The 25,834-nt window shown below is 40.0% G+C and overlaps 1 protein-coding gene across 5 annotated transcripts in view; it reads right to left on the bottom strand.

Annotated features, from left to right (window-relative positions):
- CWH43 (cell wall biogenesis 43 C-terminal homolog) overlaps positions 1–25,834 on the bottom strand; it is a 125,495-nt gene that overhangs the window by 67,981 nt on the left and 31,680 nt on the right. For all 5 annotated transcript variants that reach the window (XM_078003396.1, XM_078003398.1, XM_015138362.3 and 2 more), the window contains exons 10-13: positions 16,181–16,286; positions 14,006–14,141; positions 6,052–6,201; positions 601–745 (exon numbers count right to left, since the gene is read on the bottom strand). In XM_078003396.1, the coding sequence (XP_077859522.1) occupies positions 601–745; positions 6,052–6,201; positions 14,006–14,141; positions 16,181–16,286 (537 nt within the window). The remainder of the gene's footprint in view (positions 1–600; positions 746–6,051; positions 6,202–14,005; positions 14,142–16,180; positions 16,287–25,834) is intronic.

Below are 25,834 nucleotides of genomic sequence, written 5' to 3'. Positions count from 1 at the left end.
CATAATTAACTTTCATAATGTGGCAGATTGTGTTTTCTAAACATGGCTACAATAAAATCTCACTTCCCATTAGTATGCTTATCATGTGGTTTTTATATTCCTCCCATCAAGAGTTTAATGTGATCAGACTTGTGATGACACCGGGAGTAACAGTATATGACTTATAAAGCTATGCCATACAAAGCAATATAGGCTTTTTCTGGTTCTCTAGGGATACTCATTATTGAAAGTCAGCCAACATGCAGGAAGGAAGCCCAAGTAGCCCATGGCGAGGAACCAGGGTCCCAAGCCTAAAGCACAACTTGCGACGTATAAATCTACTGTGAAGTAGATCCTCTAGTCCTTGGTTGAGCCACCTAGCTGACCCTGCATGGGACAGAGATGAGCTACCCCCATTGAGCCCTGTCCGCATTGCAGATTTATGAGCAAATAGAAGATTGCTGCTGTTTTAAGCTCGTATGTTTTGTGGTGATTTTCTATGCAGCAGTAGATACTCAGACTGCGCATTAAATTGTTAGGTGAGGTTGATTTTTTTAAAAACATGAAAGAAAAAGAAGTATTTTACTTAATAAATTATAAATCCTATTAAGATTATGTTACCTTCACATTGCCATGTTCAGTGAGCTGTAGGTAATCTCTGGAGCCAGGTGCTGAAGTGATATATCCCAGAAATATCACTTGATTTGAGCTACTTTTCAGTAGTTTTGAAACAGCAATAGCCTGCAGTTTCCTGTCGAGGTCATCTCTAAAAAATGTAAAAATATGACCCTTTATAGTATTTGTAAAACAATCTTTAAAAAGTCTTAGTTACCTCAGAGATGATCTGCACATAGTGAACAAGCCCAGAGTCGTTCCTACTCGGGCAAATGTCTTAATGTTATACAAATGAACAAGACATAGATACAGTGCTTCAAATGAGTAGGCAGACAGACATTTGGCTGAGAACATGACCTTTCTTCACAAATCATTTGGAGTCCAGTCAATTTAAAGATCAACTCTGAATACAGCATTTGTTCAACTTTTCATCAGAAGAAATTAAATCAATAATGTGAGAACTCACCATCAGTATTACAGCTAAAGAACTAGTAGTTTAAAAAAGTAAAAAGAGCCAAGAATACTGGTAAGATGAAGAATCCTGACATTTGCAGAGCCCATCAGGCTTATGTAACCTAAGCTCCTTCAACTGAACACTACTTTTTTTTTTTTTTTTGTGAGACGGAGTCTCACACTGTCACATGGGTTGGAGTGCAATGGCACAATCTCAGCTCACTGGAACCTCCACCTCCTGGGTTCATGCAATTCTCCTGCCTCAGCTTCCTGAGTAGCTGGCATGACAGGCACACACCACCATGCACGACTTAATTTTTGTATTTTTAGTAGAGACAGGGTTTTCCATGTTGGGCAAGCTGGTCTTGAACTCCTGGCCTCAAGCAATCCACCCACCTTGTTTCCCAAAATACTGAGATTACAGGCGTGACCCACTGCCCAGCCCAACTGAACACTTTCTGAAAGCCTTCTTAACTCTCCTGCTCAAACACCGGCCAAACATGGTGCTTTTATTATGCTAAGCACTGTAAACCTATAACTGAGATACTTAGGTGGGTACATCTAGCTCCTGGGGAGTTTAGAGTCAGTCTGTTTGGGGGAAAATAGGACATCATATTTTACATGATCCAGCCAGGAAAACAGAAACACCCTAGATGTTTCAAACAAAGTGAATTTAATATAGGGAATTGGTTAGCCAGATAGGAGTCAATTATGCAATCAGAGATTAACAACAATAAGAAACCAGTACCACCTCTACAGCTACAGGGAAAACAAGAGGAGGTGATATTATCAGAGTCCAGAAGCCAGCACTGACTAGTGGGAGATGTATCAATGGAGGAGGCTTCCCAGAGGAACTGGGACCATTCAGAGAAGAACTGGAGCCACAGAAGAGACTCAACTCCTCCCATAGACACCAGAGGAAGCAGAGAGAGAAGGAGAGAAATACACTCTCTTCTCTACTCCCTCCAACCTTGCACTAGTGCCTCCCATTGGCTAAACCTACCCAGAAGCCAGAAGGCAAGGGACTGTGAGAAATGCAGTTCTCTGCAATGCATAGCTGAGAGTAAGAGCAAGGAATGGAGCCCAGAACAGATAGGAAGTAGACAAACAGGGTATTTACATAGAAAGGTAGCTAATACATGAGTGTTAAGGGAGAAAATGACAAAGAAAATAGAAGATCACCAAGCACTGAGAAGACTGGAGAAACCTTGTTGAGTTAGGATCTCAAGACAGGACTGAGTTGGATAAATTTGCGTAGACAGCTGAGGGCTATTAAAAGATGTCTCAAGAAATAAAAGAGTGAAAAGAATGGCCATTTGTTAAACCCCTTTGCTACTGAATTCTCACAACAGAAGGCAGGTGGTAGCTCTATTTTCAAATGAGGCTAATATGCCTATGGTTATTCTTCATCTCCCCTGCCCACATTCATCCTCTGTCTTTCTCTATGCCCTGGGAGGCTGACCCCTGCAGATTTCACCTCCTGGACTTCCTTCTCTCCTGGTTTCAAGTTAGGTTTGGCCAATTGGAGGCACCACAGGAGATTAAAATGTGGGAGAAAAGCAACATTCTGGGATTCCTTCCCCAGTCCCTCTGGCAGTAGCTGCATTCTATGCTAGGTGGTCCCTTGTCCTGGTTCTGGGTCTCACTGGGCTCTGGGAACACTGTTTTCTCTGCCTATTCCTTCAGCCCTAAGGCAGGCACTGTTATGGGTGTCTGAGTGCCTCGGCCTCTCTTATTTGTTCCATGGGTCCCTCCAGCATCTTGTTAAGTAGTTCTTTCATTAGGTCTGCAGGGAATTCTGTTCCATCTGATACCTACAACTAGGATTCAAATTCAGGTCTAGAAAATTCCAAAGCCACTGAACCACAGGAAGTGTTTTCAATCCAACATATTTTAGTAACATCTAACTGGAAGTAATCTGTGAATTTGGTTTTACATTTTCTCAGGAGATAAATCTTACCTAGTGAGAGTAATAAAAGTTAAAAGTATATATATGTGTATAAGGAAAGAGGGCAAGACAGAAAGAAAGAGACAGAGCTCACATATGCTTTATGTTTTCTTATCTGTTAATATTTTTTCAGTCCAATAACCCTATAAAGTAAGCTGGAAAAGGGAATTTTATCCCATTTTCAGAGACACGAGAACTGGAACTTACCAAGGTTTACCTGCAATGGAACGAAACCTAGAACACAGTTTTGGTTCTTTGTCACATAGTGTCAGACTATGGATTCTGTGTTCTCTCCTCTTTGTTTATGATGCATGTTATAGATTTCTTTAAATGGCGATTAGTGGCTCAGTTAATTACCTAAAATAATATCAATTTTCGTTAGGGTGTTTGCCTGTGTGACTTCTAAAAAATGCTGCCATTTCCTATTTAGTGGTTATAAAAGATGTACTTATGTAGTCAGTACTTTTTAAAATCTTTTGAATCAGCTAATAACATGCACAAGCATTAGGAATTATTCATTCCTAATAGGATTTTCACATTTATATGCCATAATCACTGGAAAATGAAATCTCTAAATATTTTTTCACAGTAAGAATTTGTGTATTTAGTACTGTAGAAAACAAAGACAAATAAAACATGTAGTGATCGCGTCACAAATTATTCAAGGTGTTAACTTTCCTATGTCATTTTTGGGGAGGCTACAGTGTACTAGACAGTAATTCTGGGGGGTGGCTCAGAGCAGTGGTTCCTAAAGCAAAGACAAAGTCTAGTCATGTGCGTGGGACATGTCAGATGCTTGATTCATGTTTGATAAATGAATTATTTTTTAAGCTGCCCAATATACCTTATATTCATAGTTGTCTGATTTGGTTTAGTAACGGCCATGTTAATTGAGCACTTACTACATTCATGTACATTGTATGAGGTACTATGGGCACAAGAACCCCACGAAATAGGTAGGATTATTGCCCCTGATTTGCAGTTGAGAAAATTAAAGCTTGAGGTAGTTAAGTAACTCAGCAAAGGATACACAACTAGTTAAAGAATTAGGATTCAAACCGGATTGTCTGATTCCAGGTTCTGGAATCCCATGCTCTTAATCATTAAACTACACTGCCTTCATCCCTGGAGTTATGTATCCTCAATATGTGTTCACTATTATTGTTACTGCTATTGTTGTTGTCATTATTATTGAATCAAATGAGCAAGACAGCAAGTAAAGGATATGGTGTTATCCAGAGAACTTTAAGTATGTGGTTAACAGAAAGTGAGAAAAGGCAATCCTTCCCTCCTCTTTTTCAAGCGCATTCCTAGGGCTCTCTTTTAGCTTTCTCTTCCTTTTCAAACCTATTCTTCACATTTTGGGATATATTGGAGAGAGTTAAAGGGGACGGGGGAAAAAGGCAAAGGAAAAATGGAAGGAGTTCAACTGTTTCTTAGGTTGAGAACTTGCAACCTTTAAACAAGAAAGTACCTTTTTTAAAAAAAGATAAACCCAATGTTAAGTACAACATAAGGTCATGGGAATGATTTCTGAATGTCTGTACTTCCTACATGAAAATCACTGGGAGGAACAGAAAGCATTTCTTCAAACAGCTTTTTTAAGAGATACGAACCATCTATATCATCCATCCTCCAAACACTCCTCTTATTTCTAAGGAGGTAAGCAAGAGTCTGGTTCATGAATGGTTCATATTAATTATATTTGGAAGGTTTATTTATATTATTTATTATCTGACCTATTTAAGAAAATATTCAAATATGCTTTCACAGATTCACATAATAGTATTAGAAACAGTGAGGTAACCAGGGAAATAAGAGTGGCAGACACATCAATTTGTTTAAATAAAACATAGTACAATAATGTTGTTTTCCAAAAGTATGTCACTTTAAAGTTCTGTGGCCTCTTGTGTCATTAATGCAGGCAAAGCTTGCATGTGAATGTCATAGCACATAACTCTTTACATTCATGTTTAAATTATTGTGGTTTGGTATGGTAGAGTATAAGTTATATACTTTTATGTTTGCTTTTACAATATATTGCTGGGATTATTCATGATTTATTCAGTACTGTCACTGGTTGTAAATGTTATTCTTTGGTGGTAAAACTCATTCCCCACTCTTCATGTTGCTTGTAGAGGGACTTCCTTAGAAAACCACCATTGGCCTCTCTCCCCATTCTTTACTTTTGGGGAGGACTTTTCTAATTCAATAATCTTGAAGTTAATTTTACGTGCTTGTCTCAAATCCTTCTTTTCTATTCTCCTTGGAAGCTGCCAGTTTGCAAACAAGCTGTTTTCCATCCTCTTCTTTCCATCAAGGAGAGAGCTTGCCAGGGCAGGCAGGGTAGGCCCACCGTTTAGGGGGAGTCATTTTCATATATATTTGAGGATGTATTCACAAGTCCATATGGGCACTTAAGCCAGGTTGTCCAAATAGGCTTATCAGTATTTAAAGTGATATTTAGATCTCCCTCTTCCAGATTCCTCTGCCTATCTGTTGTTTGTGAAAACATGAGGGAGAGAAGAGATGTCATTTAATAAACTCAAATCCCAACAGTACTTCCATTTGTAGCAGTAATCCTGTAGGAAAAGGGAATTTCTTTTTCTGTTGTGTGGTTTATTGTGTAGTTGCAAGCACTTGCAGCCCTGGGTTTGGGGCTGCCTATGCCCTGACCCTGTGCTTGCTCCTCATTGGATGGGTTGTCTGACCTCTCTCAGCCTAGTTTCTTGACCTGCAAAATGGGACTCTAATAGTGCTTACCTTGCACAGAGTGAAGATCAAACACAGTAATGCACTTTGGACAGTCCCTGCACAGGGAATTGACCATACAGCTCAGTAAATGCAGACTAACACGGCCCGTCCCTACACCAGCACTAACAGCTGCCTGCATCTTAAATGCTTCTGTCTGATTTTAAAAACCGGCAACACAGGGAGAAATACTTTGGGAGGTAAGAAAGAAGAAAATGAGAAAGGTGATTTCATAGAAATCAAAGTACATTGTTAATAACATTTCTTGGCATTTGTGTAATATTAGGTAGGCCAAAGAAACCCACTCGTGGTTCCCAAAGTGTGTCACGACAAAATCCACTGGCTTGCCCGAAATGTTAACGGTCAATGTGATGGCTGGTGCGATCTCTCCCTCTGGTGACGGAAGAAGGTGATGCTCCGATTTCACAATTGGGTATCTTGACAAAGCCATAATCCTGTATTGCAATGAAAAGAGACATGGGCATCATTGTCAGTCCCACTCTACCATGTACATGTGTTAAAAAGGGATGTGTCAGAGCAAGATGGCTGAATAGGAACAGCTCCAGTCTCCAACTCCCAGCGCGAGCGACACAGAAGACCGGTGATTTCTGCATTTTCAACAGAGGTACTGGGTTCATCTCCCTAGGGAGTGCCAGACAATCGGTGCTGGTCAGCTGCTGCAGCCCGACCAGCAAGAGCTAAAGCAGGGCGAGGCATCGCCTCACCTGGGAAGCGCAAGGGGGAAGGGAATCCCTTTTCCTAGCCAGGGGAACTGAGACACACAACATCTGGAAAATCGGGTAACTCCCACCCCAATACTGCGCTTTAAGCAAACAGGCACACCAGGAGATTATATCCCACACCTGGCCGGGAGGGTCCCATGCCCACGGAGCCTCCCTCATTGCTAGCACAGCAGTCTGCAATCTAACGGCAAGGCAGCATGAGGCTGGGGGAGGGGCTCCCGCCATTGCTGAGGCTTAAGTAGGTAAACAAAGCCGCTGGGAAGCTCGAACTGGGTGGAGCTCACAGCAGCTCAAGGGAACCTGCCTGTCTCTGTAGACTCCACCTCTGGGGACAGGGCACAGCTAAACAACAACAAAAGCAGCAGAAACCTCTGCAGACGCAAACGACTCTGTCTGACAGCTTTGAAGAGAGCAGTGGATCTCCCAACACGGAGGTTGAGATCTGAGAAGGGACAGACTGCCTGCTCAAGTGGGTCCCTGACCCCTGAGTAGCCTAACAGGGAGACATCCCCCACTAGGAGCAGTCTGACACCCCACACCTCACAGGGTGGAGTACACCCCTGAGAGGAAGCTTCCAAAGCAATAATCAGACACGTATAGTCGCTGTTCAGCAATATTCTATCTTCTGCAGCCTGTGCTGCTGATACCCAGGCAAACAGGGTCTGGAGTGGACCTCAAGCAATCTCCAACAGACCTACAGCTGAGGGTCCTGACTGTTAGAAGGAAAACTATCAAACAGGAAGGACACCTACACCAAACCCCATCAGTACGTCACCATCATCAAAGACCAGAGGCAGATTAAACCACAAAGATGGGGAAAAAGCAGGGCAGAAAAGCTGGAAATTCAAAAAATAAGAGCGCATCTCCCCCAGCAAAGGAGTGCAGCTCATCGCCAGCAATGGATCAAAGCTGGACAGAGAATGACTTTGACGAGATGAGAGAAGAAGTCTTCAGTCCATCAAACTTCTCAGAGCTAAAGGAAGAATTACGTACCCAGCGCAAAGAAACTAAAAATCTTGAAAAAAAAGTGGAAGAATTGATAGCTAGAGTAATTAATGCAGAGAAGGTCATAAACGAAATGAAAGAGATGAAAACCATGACACGAGAAATACGTGACAAATGCACAAGCTTCAGTAACTGACTCGATCAACTGGAAGAAAGAGTGTCAGCGATTGAGGATCAAATGAATGAAATGAAGCGAGAAGAGAAACCAAAAGAAAAAAGAAGAAAAAGAAATGAACAAGGCCTGCAAGAAGTATGGGATTATGTAAAAAGACCAAATCTACATCTGATTGGGGTGCCTGAAAGTGACGGGGAAAATGGAACCAAGTTGGAAAACACTCTTCAGGATATCATCCAGGAGAACTTCCCCAACCTAGTAGGGCAGGCCAACATTCAAATCCAGGAAATACAGAGAACGCCACAAAGATACTCCTTGAGAAGAGCAACTCCAAGACACATAATTGCCAGATTCACCAAAGTTGAAATGAAGGAAAAAATCTTAAGGGCAGCCAGAGAGAAAGGTCGGGTTACCCACAAAGGGAAGCTCATCAGACTAACAGCAGATCTCTCGGCAGAAACTCTACAAGCCAGAAGAGAGTGGGGGCCAATATTCAACATTCTTAAAAAAAAAGAATTTTAAAACCAGAATTTCATATCCAGCCAAACTAAGTTTCATAAGTGAAGGAGAAATAAAATCCTTTACAGATAAGGAAATGCTTAGAGATTTTGTCACCACCAGGCCTGCCTTACAAGAGGCCCTGAAGGAAGCACTAAACATGGAAAGGAACAACTGGTACCAGCCATTGCAAAAACATGCCAAAATGTAAAGACCATCGAGGCTAGGAAGAAACTGCATCAACTAACAAGCAAAATAACCAGTTATCATAATGGCAGCATCAAGTTCACACATAACAATATTAACCTTAAATGTAAATGGACTAAATGCTCCAATTAAAAGACACAGACTGGCAAACTGCATAAAGAGTCAAGACCCATCAGTCTGCTGTATTCAGAAGACACATCTCACATGCAGAGACATACATAGGCTCAAAATAAAGGGATGGAGGAAGATCTACCAAGCAAATGGAGAACAAAAAAAAGCAGGGGTTGCAATACTAGTCTCTGATAAAAAAGACTTTAAACCATCAAAGATCAAAAGAGACAAAGAAGGCCATTACATAATGGTAAAGGGATCAATTCAACAGGAAGAGCTAACTATCCTAAATATATATGCACCCAATACAGGAGCACCCACATTCCTAAAGCAAGTCCTTAGAGACTTACAAAGAGACTTAGACTCCCATACAATAATAATGAGAGACTTCAACACTCCACTGTCAACATTAGACAGATCAACGAGACAGAAAGTTAAAAAGGATATCCAGGAATTGAACTCATCTCTGCAGCAAGCAGACCTCATAGACATCTATAGAACTCTCCACCCCAAATCAACAGAATATACATTCTTCTAAGCACCACATCGCACTTATTCCAAAATTGACCACATAATTGGAAGTAAAGCACTCCTCAGCAAATGTACAAGACCAGAAATTATAACAAACTGTCTCTCAGACCATAGTGCAATCAAACTAGAACTCAGGACTAAGAAACTCAATCAAAACTGCTCAACTACATGGAAACTGAACAACCTGCTCCTGAATGACTACTGGGTACATAATGAAATGAAGGCAGAAATAAAGATGTTCTTTGAAACCAATGAGAACAAAGCTACAACATACCAGAATCTCTGGGACACATTTAAAGCAGTGTGTAGAGGGAAATTTATAGCACTAAATGCCCACAAGAGAAAGCAGGAAAGATCTAAAATTGACACTCTAACATCACAATTAAAAGAATTAGAGAAGCAAGAGCAAACACATTCGAAAGCTAGCGGAAGGCAAGAAATAACTAAGATCAGAGAAAAACTGAAGGAGATAGAGACACAAAAAACCCTCCAAAAAATCAATGAATCCAGGAGTTGGTTTTTTGAAAAAATCAACAAAATTGACAGACCGCTAGCAAGACTAATAAAGAAGAAAAGAGAGAAGAATAAAATAGACGCAATTAAAAATGATAAAGGGGATATCACCACCGACCCCACAGAAATACAAACTACCATCAGAGAATACTATAAAAACCTCTACGCAAATAAATTAGAAAATCTAGAAGAAATGGATAATTTCCTGGACACTTACACTCTTCCAAGACTAAAGCAGGAAGAAGTTGAATCCCTGAATAGACCAATAGCAGGCTCTGAAATTGAGGCAATAATTAATAGCCTACCAACAAAAAAATGTCCAGGACCAGATGGATTCACAGCTGAATTCTACCAGAGGTACAAGGAGGAGCTGGTACCATTCCTTCTGAAACTATTCCAATCAATAGAAAAAGAGGGAATCCTCCCTAACTCATTTTATGAGGCCAACATCATCCTGATACCAAAGCCTGGCAGAGACACAACAAAAAAAGAGAATTTTAGACCAATATCGCTGATGAACATCGATGCAAAAATCCTCAATAAAATACTGGCAAACCGGATTCAGCAGGACATCAAAAAGCTTATCCACCATGATCAAGTGGGCTTCATCCCTGGGATGCAAGGCTGGTTCAACATTCGCAAATCAATAAACATAATTCAGCATATAAACAGAACCAAAGACAAGAACCACATGATTATCTCAATAGATGCAGAAAAGGCTTTTGACAAAATTCAACAGCCCTTCATGCTAAAAACGCTCAATAAATTCGGTATTGATGGAACGTACCTCCAAATAATAAGAGCTATTTATGACAAACCCACAGCCAATATCATGCTGAGTGGGCAAAAACTGGAAAAATTCCCTTTGAAAACTGGCACAAGACAGGGATGCCCTCTCTCACCACTCCTATTCAACATAGTGTTGGAAGTTCTGGCTAGGGCAATCAGGCAAGAGAAAGAAATCAAGGGTATTCAGTTAGGAAAAGAAGAAGTCAAATTATCCCTCTTTGCAGATGACATGATTGTATATTTAGAAAACCCCATTGTCTCAGCCCAAAATCTCCTTAAGCTGATAAGCAACTTCAGCAAAGTCTCAGGATAGAAAATTAATGTGCAAAAATCACAAGCATTCTTATACACCAGTAACAGACAAACAGAGAGCCAAATCAGGAATGAACTTCCATTCACAATTGCTTCAAAGAGAATAAAATGCCTAGGAATCCAACTTACAAGGGATGTAAAGGACCTCTTCAAGGAGAACTACAAACCACTGCTCAGTGAAATCAAAGAGGACACAAACAAATGGAAGAACATACCATGCTCATGGATAGGAAGAATCAATATCGTGAAAATGGCCATACTGCCCAAGGTAATTTATAGATTCAATGCCATCCCCATCAAGCTACCAATGAGTTTCTTCACAGAATTGGAAAACACTGCTTTAAAGTTCATATGGAACCAAAAAAGAGCCCGCATCTCCAAGACAATCCTAAGTCAAAAGAACAAAGCTGGAGGCATCACGCTACCTGACTTCAAACTATACTACAAGGCTACAGTAACCAAAACAGCATGGTACTGGTACCAAAACAGAGATATAGACCAATGGAACAGAACAGAGTCCTCAGAAATAATACCACACATCTACAGCCATCTGATCTTTGACAAACCTGAGAGAAACAAGAAATGGGGAAAGGATTCCCTATTTAATAAATGGTGCTGGGAAAATAAGTAGTAAGCTGAAACTGGATCCTTTCCTTACTCCTCATATGAAAATTAATTCAAGATAGATTAGAGACTTAAATGTTAGACCTAATACCATAAAAACCCTAGAAGAAAACCTAGGTAGTACCATTCAGGACATAGGCATGGGCAAAGACTTCATGTCTAAAACACCAAAGGCAATGGCAGCAAAAGCCAAAATTGACAAATGGGATCTCATTAAACTAAAGAGCTTCTGCACAGCAAAAGAAACTACCATCAGAGTGAACAGGCAACCTACAGAATGGGAGAAAATTTTTGCAATCTACTCATCTGACAAAGGGCTAATATCCAGAACCTACAAAGAACTCAAACAAATTTACAAGAAAAAAACAAACAACCCCATCAAAAAGTGGGCAAAGGATATGAACAGACATTTCTCAAAAGAAGACATTCACACAGCCAACAGGTACATGAAAAAATGCTCATCATCACTGGCCATCAGAGAAATGCAAATCAAAACCACAATGAGATACCGTCTCACACCAGTTAGAATGGCGATCATTAAAAAGTCAGGAAACAACAGGTGCTGGAGAGGATGTGGAGAAATAGGAACGCTTTTACACTGTTGGTGGGATTGTAAACTAGTTCAACCATTATGGAAAACAGTATGGCGATTCCTCAAGGATCTAGAACTAGATGTATCATATGACCCAGCCATCCCATTACTGGGTATATACCCAAAGGATTATAAATCATGCTGCCATAAAGACACATGCACACGGATGTTTATTGCGGCACTATTCACAATAGCAAAGACTTGGAATCAACCCAAATGTCCATCAGTGACAGACTGGATTAAGAAAATGTGGCACATATACACCATGGAATACTATGCAGACATAAAAAAGGATGAGTTTGTGTCCTTTGTAGGGACATGGATGCAGCTGGAAACCATCATTCTCAGCAAACTATCGCAGGAACAGAAAACCAAACACCGCATGTTCTCACTCATAGGTGGGAACTGAACAATGAGATCACTTGGACTCTGGAAGGGGAACATCACTCACCGGGGCCTATCATGGGGAGGGGGGAGGGGGGAGGGATTGCATTGGGAGTTATACCTGATGTAAATGACGAGTTGATGGGTGCTGACGAGTTGATGGGTGCAGCACACCAACATGGCACAAATATACATATGTAACAAACCTGCACGTTATGCACATGTACCCTAGAACTTAAAGTATAATAATAATAATAAATAAATAAATAAATAAATAAATAAATAAATAAATAAGTAAAAAAAAAAAAAAAAAGAGGGATGTGTCCCACTGCACACATCCCACCAAGAGACATTCAAAGCAATGTGGCAGAGACTTATATGGCAGTCCACTTGTCAGATCCTTTCATCTGCTAGTTAGCATGTCTCACTGTGTCACTAAGGAAACACCATCAACTCTGTTTTAATAAGAGCTATGGACACACAAAAAGGGCAGCATTAACAATACACAAAACCCATTGTACTTGCAGTTACTCTGCCAACATATTTGCGTAAACAATCATAATATTAATCAACACATATGGGAAGGTACAGTCTTGCCAACTAGGTCATGGAGTAACAATTTACAAAATTAGAAATGAAAAACTGTCCTATAGGCATATGAAAAGGCATTCCACCTCACTCTAAGCCACAGAGCTCAGTCCTTAGTAGGCTTCTCTTCTCTAGCTAGATGCATTCTCTGTCACCTTCATGGAGTCTCTGAGACAGGTCTGTCTTTATACGATGATAGCTGAAAGTACATCTCCAGCCTGGCCTGTCCTTCTCAGCCCTCCAGGCCATAACCAACTGCCTACTGGGCATGACTTGACTGTCTTGGGGTATCTCACACTTAACACAAACCTACAACTTTCTTGATGGTTCCCATTCCATTAAAGGGCATCATCTCTTAGCAGGTACTCAGGTCAAAAACCTAGACATCGCCCTTGATTCTTCCTTCTCCTCCACTGACATCTAAACTGTTGTAAGTTCTGTTGGCTCTATTCTAAAATAGTTCCTGAGTTTGTCCTCTTGTCACCATCTCCGCTGTTCCCATTGTCATCTCTCATCTGTGCTATTCCACCTATCATTTCTGCCTCCTGGCTCCCACTCTTGTCCCGGAGAATCTGTTCTTCCAGATCACTATCTGTTTAAAATCCTCCAGTGGCTTCCAATCACAACTGGATAAAATGGAGCCCTCTATGATCGGGTACCCATCCTTGACTTCCTTTCTTACCAGTTGCACTTTGGCCCCCCATGCTCCAGGCACACCAAGATGGATCCTGCCTCAGTCTTCACCCAGACTGTTCCCTCAGCTCTTCCCAAGGCTGATCCTGGCTCCTGCTCACAATGACATCTTCGCAGAGACCTTCCTGATCACCCTGCCTATAGTAGCATCCCCACGGCCAATGCCCACCCAGTTATTCTTCCTCAGTGGTTTCTTTTCTACACAGCACTTATTATGATTGTGAAGTACCTTATTTATTTTTTGTGTGTACATGTTGATTTTCTGTCTTACACTGGAAAGTAAGCTCCATGAGGACAGCATCCAGGCCAGACATGCTTGGTGCTGTGACCTCAGCTCCTAGATTTATAATGGTGAAGAACTGGAAATATCCAGTCATAGAAAAACCATTTGAAAAATTACAGAATGTGCATATCTCCAGCACCTCCTCAACCCACAAGAAGCATCACTGGGGCATATTCACCAAAGGTATGAAAATATCAACTTGCCACTCCAAGTCTATGCAGCCTAGCCTTTCAGGACTATCTTCAGGATTAATTCTCAAGTGTATACTCACCCCCAAGTGTGATACCTTGTGCTTGGACCAAAGTCTGTATAGAAACCCAACTTCTCCCCTAGCCACATGGTTAAGTCATTGTTCCCCATATAGGGCTTAGAAGCATCACTCTCCAAAATTGTTATGAAATCTGCACCTGTTCAGGGAAAAAAAAAAAAGTAGCATACAGTGATGAATCACAGCAAGGCAAAAAACAATTAGCAACATTTTATTCTTGACCCTTAACCTTTTTTTCTTTACTGTTAACCCAAAAACAAAGTAATTTTTAATAAGTCACTGGAAGGAAGTGGCTCAAATCTGAGCTCTAAAGGAATTTTTCCATGTTTAGAATGCAATTAAAACGTGAAACACCTCCAGGAACTACCGAGAAGGATAAAAATTTTCAAATGTGCTCAACATCATTCCTAAAATTTCAAATAATCTTAACGCATTTCTCAAATATCCAATTTATGTTCAGAAACAAGAGAACGGTGCACCATAGCATTTTATTCCAGGACAGATAGCTCCGTGGTACTGACCCAGAACTAAGTTGATTGGCGTTTCTAGATCTTGGCCAGGAGTGCCTTGGAAGCCTGCAATCAGACTAAAAAAGGGCTAAGGGGCAAAGAAATGTCTCAGTGGTATTATATACATATAGATACTAAGACATTTCTCAGGAGGCATGCTTATCATTAAGAATAACCAGAACAGGTTATTCCTTTACTTATCCTGCTCCATACACCCGTAGCTGGTCTAAGAACCAAAAACACTCTCACATTTCAAAGATGCTTCACACAAAAATGAGCACCCTGGAGCATTGAAAAAATCAAATTGACCCTAGGCCTGTTGGAAGCAATTGTGGGCATTTTTCATAAGGTGGAATGAGAGACTGAGAAAAGAAATAAGACACAGAGACAAAGTATAGAGAAAGAATACTGATCCCAGGGGACCAGTGCTCAGCATATGGAGGACCTGCACAGGCCCCAGTCGCTGAGTTCCCTGAGTATTTATTGATTACTATTTTCACTATCTCAGCAAGGGGAATGCGGCAGGAGAACAGGATGATAGTGGGGAGAAGGTCAGCAGGAAAACATGTGAGCAAAGGAATCTGTGTTACAAATAAGTTCAAGGGGAGGTACTGTGCCCGGATGTGTATGTAGGCCAGATTTATGCTTCTCTCCACCCAAACATCTCAGTGTAGCAAAGAGTAACAGAGCAGCATTGCTGCCAGCATATCTCACCTCCAGCCACAGGGCAGTTTTCTCCTATCTCAGAATAGAACGAATGTATGATCGGGTTTTACACCGAGACATTCTGTTCCCGGGGACACGCAGGAGATGGAGGCCTTCCTCTTATCTCAACTGCAAGAGGCCTTCCTCTTTTACTAATCCTCCTCAGCATTGACCTTTTATGGGTGTTGGGCTGGGGGACAGGCAAGTCTTTCCCTTCCCATGAGGCCATATCTCAGGCTGTCTCAGTGGGAGGAAACCTTGGACAATACCCAGGCTTTCTTGGGCAGAGGCCCCTGTGACTTTCCAGAGTGCATTGTGCCCTTGGCTAATCGAGAATGGAGAATGGCGATGACTTTTACCAAGCACACTGCCTGTAAACATATTGTTAACAAGGCATATCCTGCACAGCCCTAGATCCCTTAAATCTTGATTCCATACATCACATGTTTCTGCGAGCACAGGGTTGGGGCTAAAGTTACAGATTAACAGCATCTCAAGGCAAAATAATTTTCTTAGTATAAATCAAAATGGAATTTCTTATGTCTTCCTTTTCTACATAGACACAGTAACAGTCTGATCTCTCTTTCTTTTCCCTGCAACCCACTCTGCCTTTTGATCCAACAGTTTTCTGGTCCCCAGCAGTGGGTCCCTAGGTGACAGGAGCTACTAGCAGGGGCATCCCTAAGAACAACACAACACGAATCCCCTGCAGATACTCAGTATGAGGAATTGCTCAGAATCACCTGAATTAATTGCTCTCAAACAAAGACAGATGTGGTTACAGAAGCTCAGTCCCCCTGCAGCTGCCTGCCAAAGTAGAGCATTTTTGAGGTGAGTTTATGACCATCTGCTGGTCATAAATTTAATTTAATACCTGTGTTAAGTTATGGCTTATGACCCTGCTGAAAATAAAAGTAACAATAATAGTTTCTCAAAACCTGGAACTAATTCCAGAAAGACTTACCTGTTTCATTGAGAAGGTGAGCTGATCTTTCTAGACTAGACCACCCTTCATTGTCATATCCAAACCTGAAAGGCCAGATAGCAGCAGAGACCTCTTTGGCTGGTGCCTGAGGAATTGTTTTAATGATAATTTAGGACAACTGTGAACAATGGCAGTTTCAGTGACCCACTTTTCTCCACTTCTCTCTACCAAAATTCTTATTTCAGCAAAGGAATTTCCTTAGACATTTTCCCACATTTAATCCATGAAAAGAAGGAGATATTTGCTATACAGCATTCTCAAATTAGTCTTCTGTAAATTTCTATCTTAAGCTTGGAAGTTAGGAGGGATGTTGGAAAAGTGAGTATTTGTAATAAGCACTGCTTATAATAATAAAAAGTTAGAAAGAGCCTGGCTGTCCATAAGCAGGAAAATGAATAAACAAATGGTGCTACATATGTGGAATGGAATACTACACAACCCTAATAAGTGAATTAGGGCTACATAGGTCCACAAGGAGGAATCTCAGAAAGATTACTTTAAATTAAAAAAAAAAAGTACGTTGCAAAATACATACATTAGATGTCATTTAGAAAAAAAGCAGTATTGTCTAGGGATCTGTCATATATGGTAACAATAGAAAGGAACACATGAAAGTGCTAAAAAAAAAATCACAATACTCAGGATAGTGTTTACTCTTGCATGGGAAATGAATCACACAGAGGGATACAGAGGGGCCTTCAACATATTGAAGAAGTGGTCAGCTTATTCTAACCTAGTTATGAATGATGTTACACCCCTGCTGTACTGGAAAGCTCAAGGTCCAGGAGCACAGCCCCTTTTATGAGGTCCTCAGGTCATGTGTAAGCCAGAGAATGCACTGCCCAACCCTAAGTATCCATCTCAAATGATTACCTACTAAGGTAGTAGGGGACTCGGGGAGGGAGGTGGCAATGGCTAATGGGTCAAAAAAAATCAAAAGAATAAGACCTACTATTTGATAGAACAATAAGGTGACTATAGTCAATGATAATTTAATTGTATATTTTAAAATAAAGAATGTAACTGAATTGTTTGTAACCCAAAGGACAAATGCTTAAGGGAATGGATATCCTATTCTCCACAATGTGCTTATTTTACAATGCATGCCTTTATCAAAACATCCCATGTACCCTAAAAATGTACACTCCTACTATGCAATGACAAAAAAAATTAAATAATTTTTAGAATGGTAAAAACAGAAAAAAAATCAAATTAATACCTAGTAAAGAAAGCAGAACCATCAATAGAGATTTCAAGAGGCATATTATATTTATCATGCTATCCTTTTTCTTGCAACTATTCATCTGTAATTAATTCTAGATATCATCACTCCAAAACATGTTATTCCTTTATTCTTCCCAGGAAATGCCACTCCCTTCATCCAGCTGCTCAAACCAAAAACATAGAAGTCTCCTTGATTCCTTCCTTCTCCTCACCCAACATCTACCCTCTCTGCCAATCCTATCAATTCTACTTTCAAAATATGTTCTAAGTCTATCCACTTATCTCCAACTTTATTTCCATTACACCAGCAAAGATCACCATCATCTCTCTACTAGACAGCTGAAGAAGCCTCAGAACTTATCTCCTTGCATCCGTTCTTATCTCCCTATAATCCATTTTTCAAAGAGCATCCAAACTGACATATATCATTTTTCTTCACTCTCCTGCTTGAGACACTACTGTGGCTTCCATCGCAAGTAAAATAAAATCACCATGAGAATGTAAATTAGTACAATCACAATGGAAAACAGTTTAGAGATTCCTTAAAGAACTAAAAGGAGAACTACCATTTGATCCAGCAATCCCACTACTGGGGATCTACCCAAAAGGAAAGAAGTCATTATGTTAAAAAGAGGACACACATGTTTACAGCAGCACAATTCACAATTGCAAAGATATGGAACCAACTTAAGCACCCATCGACCAATGACTGGATAAAGAAAATGTTATATATATATACACACACACACACACACACACATATACATACGTATACACACACACCATGGAATACTACTCAGCCGTGAAAAGGAACAAAATAATATCTTTTGCAGCAACTTGGATGGGGCTGAATGCCGTTATTCTGAGTGAGGTAACTCGGGAATTAAAAACCAAATATTGTATGTTCTTACCTATAAGTGGGAACTAAGTCATGAGGATGCAAAGGCATGAGTTATACAGTGAACTTGGGGGACTTGGAGGGATGGGTTGGACGGGGTAAGGGATAAAAGACTACATCTTGGGGATGGCAGGAAAATGGCAAATCGGAGGCAAAACTAACTTGCAGCTCCCACTTCAACAGAGAGAGCAGTGCATGGAGACCCACATCATGAACTTCTGCTCCAAGAATTACCACAGGAACATGCCAGGAAAGCCAAGGGAATCCACAGACCCTTTGAAGGAAGTGGATTGCTGCTGCAGGGTCCATGGGACAGCCAAGGAACAATCAGTCGGCTTGCTTTCTCAGCTGGGAGGCTTTTAGCCTGGGGCAAGTTCCTAGCCCTGCTCACCAGCTGCCTGGACATAAACTCAGTGCTGTTGTGGGGGCACGGTTAGAGTGAGACCAGCCTTTTGCGCTATGGATTGCATGGGAGCTGGGTGAGGCCTGTGGCTGCCAGCTTTTCCCCACTTTCCTGGCAACCTATGTGACACAGCAGAGGCAGCAATGATTCCCCTGGAAATATAACTCCATTGGCCTAGGATCCACACACCCATCTCCCACAGCAGCTACAGCCAGCCCGGCCCAACAAGAGTCTGAGCTCAGAGGCACCTAACCCTGTCCCCACCTGATGGTCTTTCTCTACTGGCCCTTGTAGCTGAAGAAAAAGGACATACTTTTGTAGGAGTTCCATGGCCCCACCCACCACCTGATCCTGCCTATATACTACCACAGCTGATGTGCTCTTGAAAGTGCCACCCCCTGGCTGGAGGCCAGCTAACACAAAACTAGCACACTTAACAAAAATACAATCAAGGACCCTCACAGAGTATGCTTCACTCCCCTGCTACCTCCACTGGAACAAGTGCTGGTATCCATTACCAAGAGATCTGAAGACAGATCACATCACAGGACTCTTTGCAGATACTCCCAAGTACCAGCCCAGAACCCAGTAGCTCTGCTGGGTAGCTAGATCCAGAAGAGAAATAATCACTACAATTCAGCTCTCAGAAAGCCCCATCCCTGGGGGAAAGGGAAGAGCACCACATCAAGGGAGCACCCTGTGGGACAAAAGAATCTGAACAGCAGCCTTGAGTCCCAGATCTTCCCTCTGACATAGTCTACACAAATGAGAAGGAATCAGAAAGACAATTCTATTAACATGGCAAAACAAGGTTCTTTAACAGCCCCAAAAGATCACACTAGCTCACCAGCAATGGATCCAAACCAAGATGAAATCACTGAATTGCCAGAAAAAGAATTCAGACAGTTGACTCTTAAGCCAATCAAGGAGGCACCAGAAAAAGGTAAAGTCCAACTTAAAGAAATTTAAAAAAAAAAAATGATGCAAGACATGAATGGAAAAATTTCTGGTGAAATAGGTAGGATAAATAAAAAACAATCACAACTTCTGGAAATGAAGGACACGCTTAGAGAAGTGCAAAATGCAGTGGAAAATCTCACCAATAGAATTGAACAAATAGAAGAAAGAACTTCTTGAATAGAAGTTCAATAGACTTGAACAAATAGAAGAATAGAACAAAGGTTGAAGACAAGGCTTTCAAGTTAACCCAATCTGACAAAGACAAAGGAAAAACAATTTAAAAAATAAACAAAGCCTCCAAGAAGTTTTGGATTATGTTAAATGAACAAACCTATGAATAATTAGTGTTCCCAAGGAAGAAGATAAATCTAAAAGTTTGGAAACATATTTGAGGGAATAATTGAGGAGAACTTCCCTAGCCTTGCTGGAGATCTAGACATCCAAATACAAGAAGCTCAAAAAACACTTGGGAAATATGTTGCAAAAAGATCACCACCTAGGCACATAGTCATCAGGTTATCTGAAGTCAAGACAAAGAAAAGAATCTTAAAAGGTATGAGGCAAAAACATCAGGTAACCTATAAAGGAAAACCGATCAGATTAACAGCAGATTTCTCAGCAAAAAACCTACAAGGTAGAATAGATTAGGGTCCTATCTTTAGCCCCCTTAAACCAAAAAATTATCAGCCAAGAATTTTGTACCCAGCAAGACTAAGTTTTCATAAATGAAGGAAAGATACAGTCTTTTACAGCGAAACAAATGCTAAGAGAATTTGCCACTACCAAGCCAGCACTACAAGAACTGCTAAAAGGAGCTCTAAATCTTGAAACAAATCTTTGAAATACACCAAAACAGAATCTCCAGAAAGCATAAATCTCAAGAACCTAATAAACAACAACACAATGAAAGAAAACCCAAGGTATTCAGGCAACAAACAGCACAATGAATAGAATAGTACCTCATGTCTCAATACTAACATTAAATGTAAATGCCCTAAATGGTCCATTTACAAGACTTAGAATGGCAGAATGGGTAAGAATTTACCAGCCAAGTACCTGCTGTCTTCAAAAGACTCACCTGACACCTAAGGACTCACATAAACTTAAGGTAAAGGGGTGGAAAAGATATTCCATGCAAATGGACACCAAAAGTGAGCAGGAGTTGCTATTTTTATATCAGACAAAACAAACTTTAAAACAACAGCAGTTAAAAAAGACAAAGAAGGACATTATATAATGATAAAAGGACTAGTCCAACAGGAAAATATCATAACCCTAAATATATATGCACCTAACACTGGCATTCCCCAATTTATAAAACAATTACTACTAGACCTAAGAAATGAGATAGCAACACAATAACAGTGGGGACTTCAGTACTGCACTGACAGCACTAGAGAGGTCATCAAGAGAGAAAGTCAACAAATAAACACTTAAACAATACCCTGGAACAAATGGACTTAACAGATATTTACAGAACATTCTACCCAACAACTGCAGAATACACATTCTATTCATCAGCACATGGAACATTCTCCAAGATAGACCATATGATAGGCCACAAAACAATTTTCAACAAATTTAAGAAAATGAAATTATAGCAAGTACTCTCTCTCAGACCACAATGGAATAAAATTAGAAATCAGCCAGACACAGTGGCTCATGCCTGTAATCCCAGCACTTTTAGAGGGTGAGGCAGGTGGATCACCTGAGGTCGGGAGTTCAAGACCAGCCTGACCAACATGGGGCAAAACCCTGTCTCTACTAAAAATACAAAATTTAACTGGATGTGGTGGTGCATGCCTGTAATCCCAGGTACTTGGGAGGGTGAGACAGGAGGATCAATTGAATCTGGGACACAGAGGTTGCAGTGAACTGAGATTGTGCCATTGCACTCCAGCCTGGGTGACAAGAGCAAAACTCCATCTCAAAAAATAAAAAATAAAAATTGGAAATCAACTTCAAAAGGAACCTTCGAAACCATGCAAATATATAGAAATTAAATAACCTGCTCTTGAATGATCATTGTGTCCACAATTAAATCAAGATGGAAATTTAAAAAATTCTTTGAACTGAATGATAATAGTGAAACAACCTATCAAAACCTCTGCGATACAGCAAAGGCAGTACTAAGAAAGTTCATAGCCTTAAATGCCTATATCAAAAAGTTTGAAACAGCACAAATAAAGAACCTAAGATCACACCTCAAGGAACTAGAGAAAAAAGAACAAACCAAACCCAAGCCCAGCAGAAGAAAAGAAATAACAAAAATCAGAGCCGAATTAAATGAGCTTGAAAAAACAAACGAACAAAAATACAAAAGATAAATGAAACAAAAAGCTGACTATTTGAAAAGATAAATAAAATTGATAGACTATTAGTGAGATAACCCAAGTAAAGAATAAGTTCAATTAGAAATAAAACAGAAGATACTACAACAAATACCACAGAAATACAAAAGATCATTCAATGCTAGCATGAACATGTCTACGTACATAAACTAGAAAATCTAGAGGAGATGGATAAATTTCTGGAAATACACAACCCTCCTAGATTAAACCAGGAAGAAATAGAAACTCTGAACAGACCAATGAAAAGTAGCAAGATTGAAATGGCAATTTAAAAGTTGCTAACAAAAAAAAAGTCCAGGACCAGACAGATTCACAGCCGAATTCCATCAGACATTCAAAGAAGAATTGGTACCAATCCTGCTGACACTATTCAAAAAGATAGAGAAAGAGGGGATCCTTTCTAAATCATTCTATGAAGCCAGTATCACTCTAATACCAAAACTAGCAAAGGAGATAACAAAAAAAGAAAACTACAGCCCAATATATCTGATGAATATAGTTGCAAAAATCCTCAACAAAATAGTAGCAAACTGAATCCACCAGAATATCAAAAAGATAATCCACCATGATCAAGTGGGTTTCATATCAGGGATGCAGGGATGGTTTAACATCTGTAAGTCAATAAATGTGATACACCACATAAACGGAATTTAAAACAAAAATCACATGATCATCTCAATAGACACAGAAAAAGCAGTTGACAAAATCCAGCGTCCCTTTATGATTAAAACCCTCAGCAAAATCGGCATAGAAAGGTCACACCTTAAAGTAATAAAAGCCATTTATTACAAACCCATAGCCAACATTATACCGAATAGGGAAAAGTTGAAAGCATTCCCCTGTGACCTGGAACAAGACAAGGATGTCCACTTTCACTACTTCTATTCAACATAGTACTGAAAGTTCTAGCCAGCACAATCAAGAAGAGAAGGAAATAAAGGGTATCAAATTGATAAAAAGGAAGTCAAACTGTCATTGTTTGTGGATGACATAATGGTATATCTGGAAAACCCCAAAGACTCCACCAAAAAGCTCCTAGAACTGGTAAATGAATTCAGCAAAGTTTCAAGATACAAAATTAGTGTACACAAATTAGTAGCCCTTCTATACACCAACAGTGGCCAAAGTGATAATCAAATCAAGAATCCAACCCCTTTCACAATAGCTGAAAAAATAAATAAAATAAAATGTTTAGGAATATACTTAACCAAGGATGTGAAAGACCTCTACAAGGAAAATTATGAAACACTCCTGAAAGAAATCATAGATGACACAAACAAATGCGAACACATCCATGCTCATGGATGGGTAGAATCAATATTGTGAAAATAACCATACTGCCAAAAGCAATCTATAAATTCAATGCAATTCTCATTAAAATACCACCATCATTCTTCACAGAACTGGAAAAAAAACTAAAATTCATATGGAACCAAAAAAGAGTCTGCATAGCCAAAGCAAGACTAAATAAAAATAATAAATTAGAGGCCTTACATTACCCAACTTCAAAATATACTATAAGGCCCTAGTCACCAAAACAGCATGGCACTGGTATAAAAACAGGCATATAGACCAATGGAACAGAATAGAGAACCCAGAAATAAAGCCAAATGATTACAGTCCACTGATCTTCAACAAAGCAAACAAAAACATGAAGTGGAAAAGGACATTCTATTCAACAAATGGTACTAGGATAACTGGCAAGCCACAGGTAGAAGAATAAAACTGGATCCCCATCTCTCACTTTTTAGAAAAATCAACTCAAGATGGATCAAAGACTTAGATCTAACACCTGAAACCATAAAAATTCTAGAATACAACATTGGAAAAGCTCTTTTAAAATTGGCTTAGGCAGAGACTTCATGACCAAGAACCCAAAAACAAATGCAACAAAAACAAAGATAAACAGATGGAGCTTAATTAAACTAAAAAACTTCTGCACAGCAAAAGAAATAATTGGCAGACTAAACAGACAACTCACAAGATAGGGGGAAATCTTTGCTATCTATACATCTGAAAAAGGACTAATACCCGGAATCTACAAGGAACTCAAACAAATCAGCAAGAAAAAAAAATCCCATCAAAAAGTGGGCTAAGGACATGAAAAGACAATTCTCAAAAGAAGATATACAAATGGCCAAAAAACATATGGAAAAATGCTCAACATCACTAATGTTCAAGGGAAATGCAAATCAAAACCACAATGTGATACCACCTTACTCCTGCAAGAATGGCCATAATCAAAAAATCAAAAACTAATAAATGTTGACATGGATGTAGTGAAAAAGGAACACTTTTACACTGTTTGTGGGAAGGTAAACTTGTACAACCACTATGGAAAATAGTGTGGAGATTCCTTAAAGAACTAAAAATAGATCTACAATTTGATCCAGCAATCACACTCCTGGGTATCTACCCAGAGGAAAAGAAGTCATTATATGAAAAAGATACTTGCATATACATGTTTACAGCAGCACAATTTGAAATTGCAAAAATATAGAACCAGCCCAAATGCCCATCAATCAACAAGTGGATAAAGAAAATATGATTAGATAGATAGATAGATAGATAGATAGATAGATAGATAGATAGATAGATAATGTGTGTGTGCATGTGTGTGTGTATGTGTGTGTGTGTGTAATGGAATACTATTCAGGCATAAAAATGAATAAAATAATGGCATTTGCAACAACCTGGATGGAATTGGAGACCATTATTCTAAGTGAAGTGTCTCAGGAATGGAAAACCAAACATTATATGTTCTTGCACATAAGTGGGAGCTAAGCTATGAGGATGCAAAGCCATAAGAATGATACAATGAACTTTGGAGACTCAGGGCAAAGAGTGGGAGGGAGTGAGGAATAAAAGACTACAAATTGGTTACAATTACACTGCTCGGGTGATGGATGCACCAAAATCTCGGAAATCACCACTAAATAACCTATTCACATAACCAAACACCACCCGTTCCCCCAAAAACCTATTGAAAAAAAATGTAATAACAAAAAAAGACTACATATTTGGTACAGTGTACACTGCTTGGGTGATGGGTGCACTAAAATCTCAGAAATCACCTCTAAAGAACTTATCCACATAACCAAAAACCACCTGCCCAAAAACTATTGACAATGGCCAGGGACGGTGGCTCATGCCTGTAATCCCAGCACTTTGGGAGGCGAAGGCAGGCAGATAACTTGAGGTCAGGAGTTTGAGACCAGCCTGCCCATCACAGTGAAATTCCATCTCTGCTAAAAGTACAAAAATTAGCTGGGCATGGTGGTGTGCACCTGTAATCCCAGCTGCTCCGGAGGCTGAGGCAAGAGAATCGCTTGAAGCCAGAAGGCAGAGGTTGCAGGGAACCAAGATCATGCCACTGCACCCCAGCCTGGGTGACAGAGTGAGACGCCAGCTAAAAAATAAAAAAATTAAAAAAAAAAACTATTGACATTAAAAATAATACTAATAATAAAATGAAAATAAGAAAAAAATAACAGCAACACTTCTGTGTTCTACAAGGCCCTGGTATGGCCCTCCCCAGCCTCTCCACATCATCTATTACTCTTCACCAAGCTTCAGCCAAGCCAGTCACCCTGATGTCCCTCAAACACACCAAGTGTGGTTCTCCCTCAGTCCTCTATATGTGTTCCTTCTGCCAACATCCCAGCCCTCACAACTGTTTTCTCAGTTTGCAAATTTCATCTCAAATGTCACCTCTCCTCAGACAGCTTTCTCTAATCCCCCATACCCAGTTACCTTTCATTCTACAATCCTGTTTCCTTCATGGCAGCTTGGTCTAA

Source organism: Macaca mulatta, chromosome 5, assembly GCF_049350105.2.
Source record: "Macaca mulatta isolate MMU2019108-1 chromosome 5, T2T-MMU8v2.0, whole genome shotgun sequence".
Classification (NCBI taxonomy): Eukaryota; Metazoa; Chordata; class Mammalia; order Primates; family Cercopithecidae; genus Macaca; species Macaca mulatta.
The sequence above is the reverse complement of the archived record's forward strand: the minus strand, read 5'-3'. Positions and strand labels throughout refer to the sequence as shown.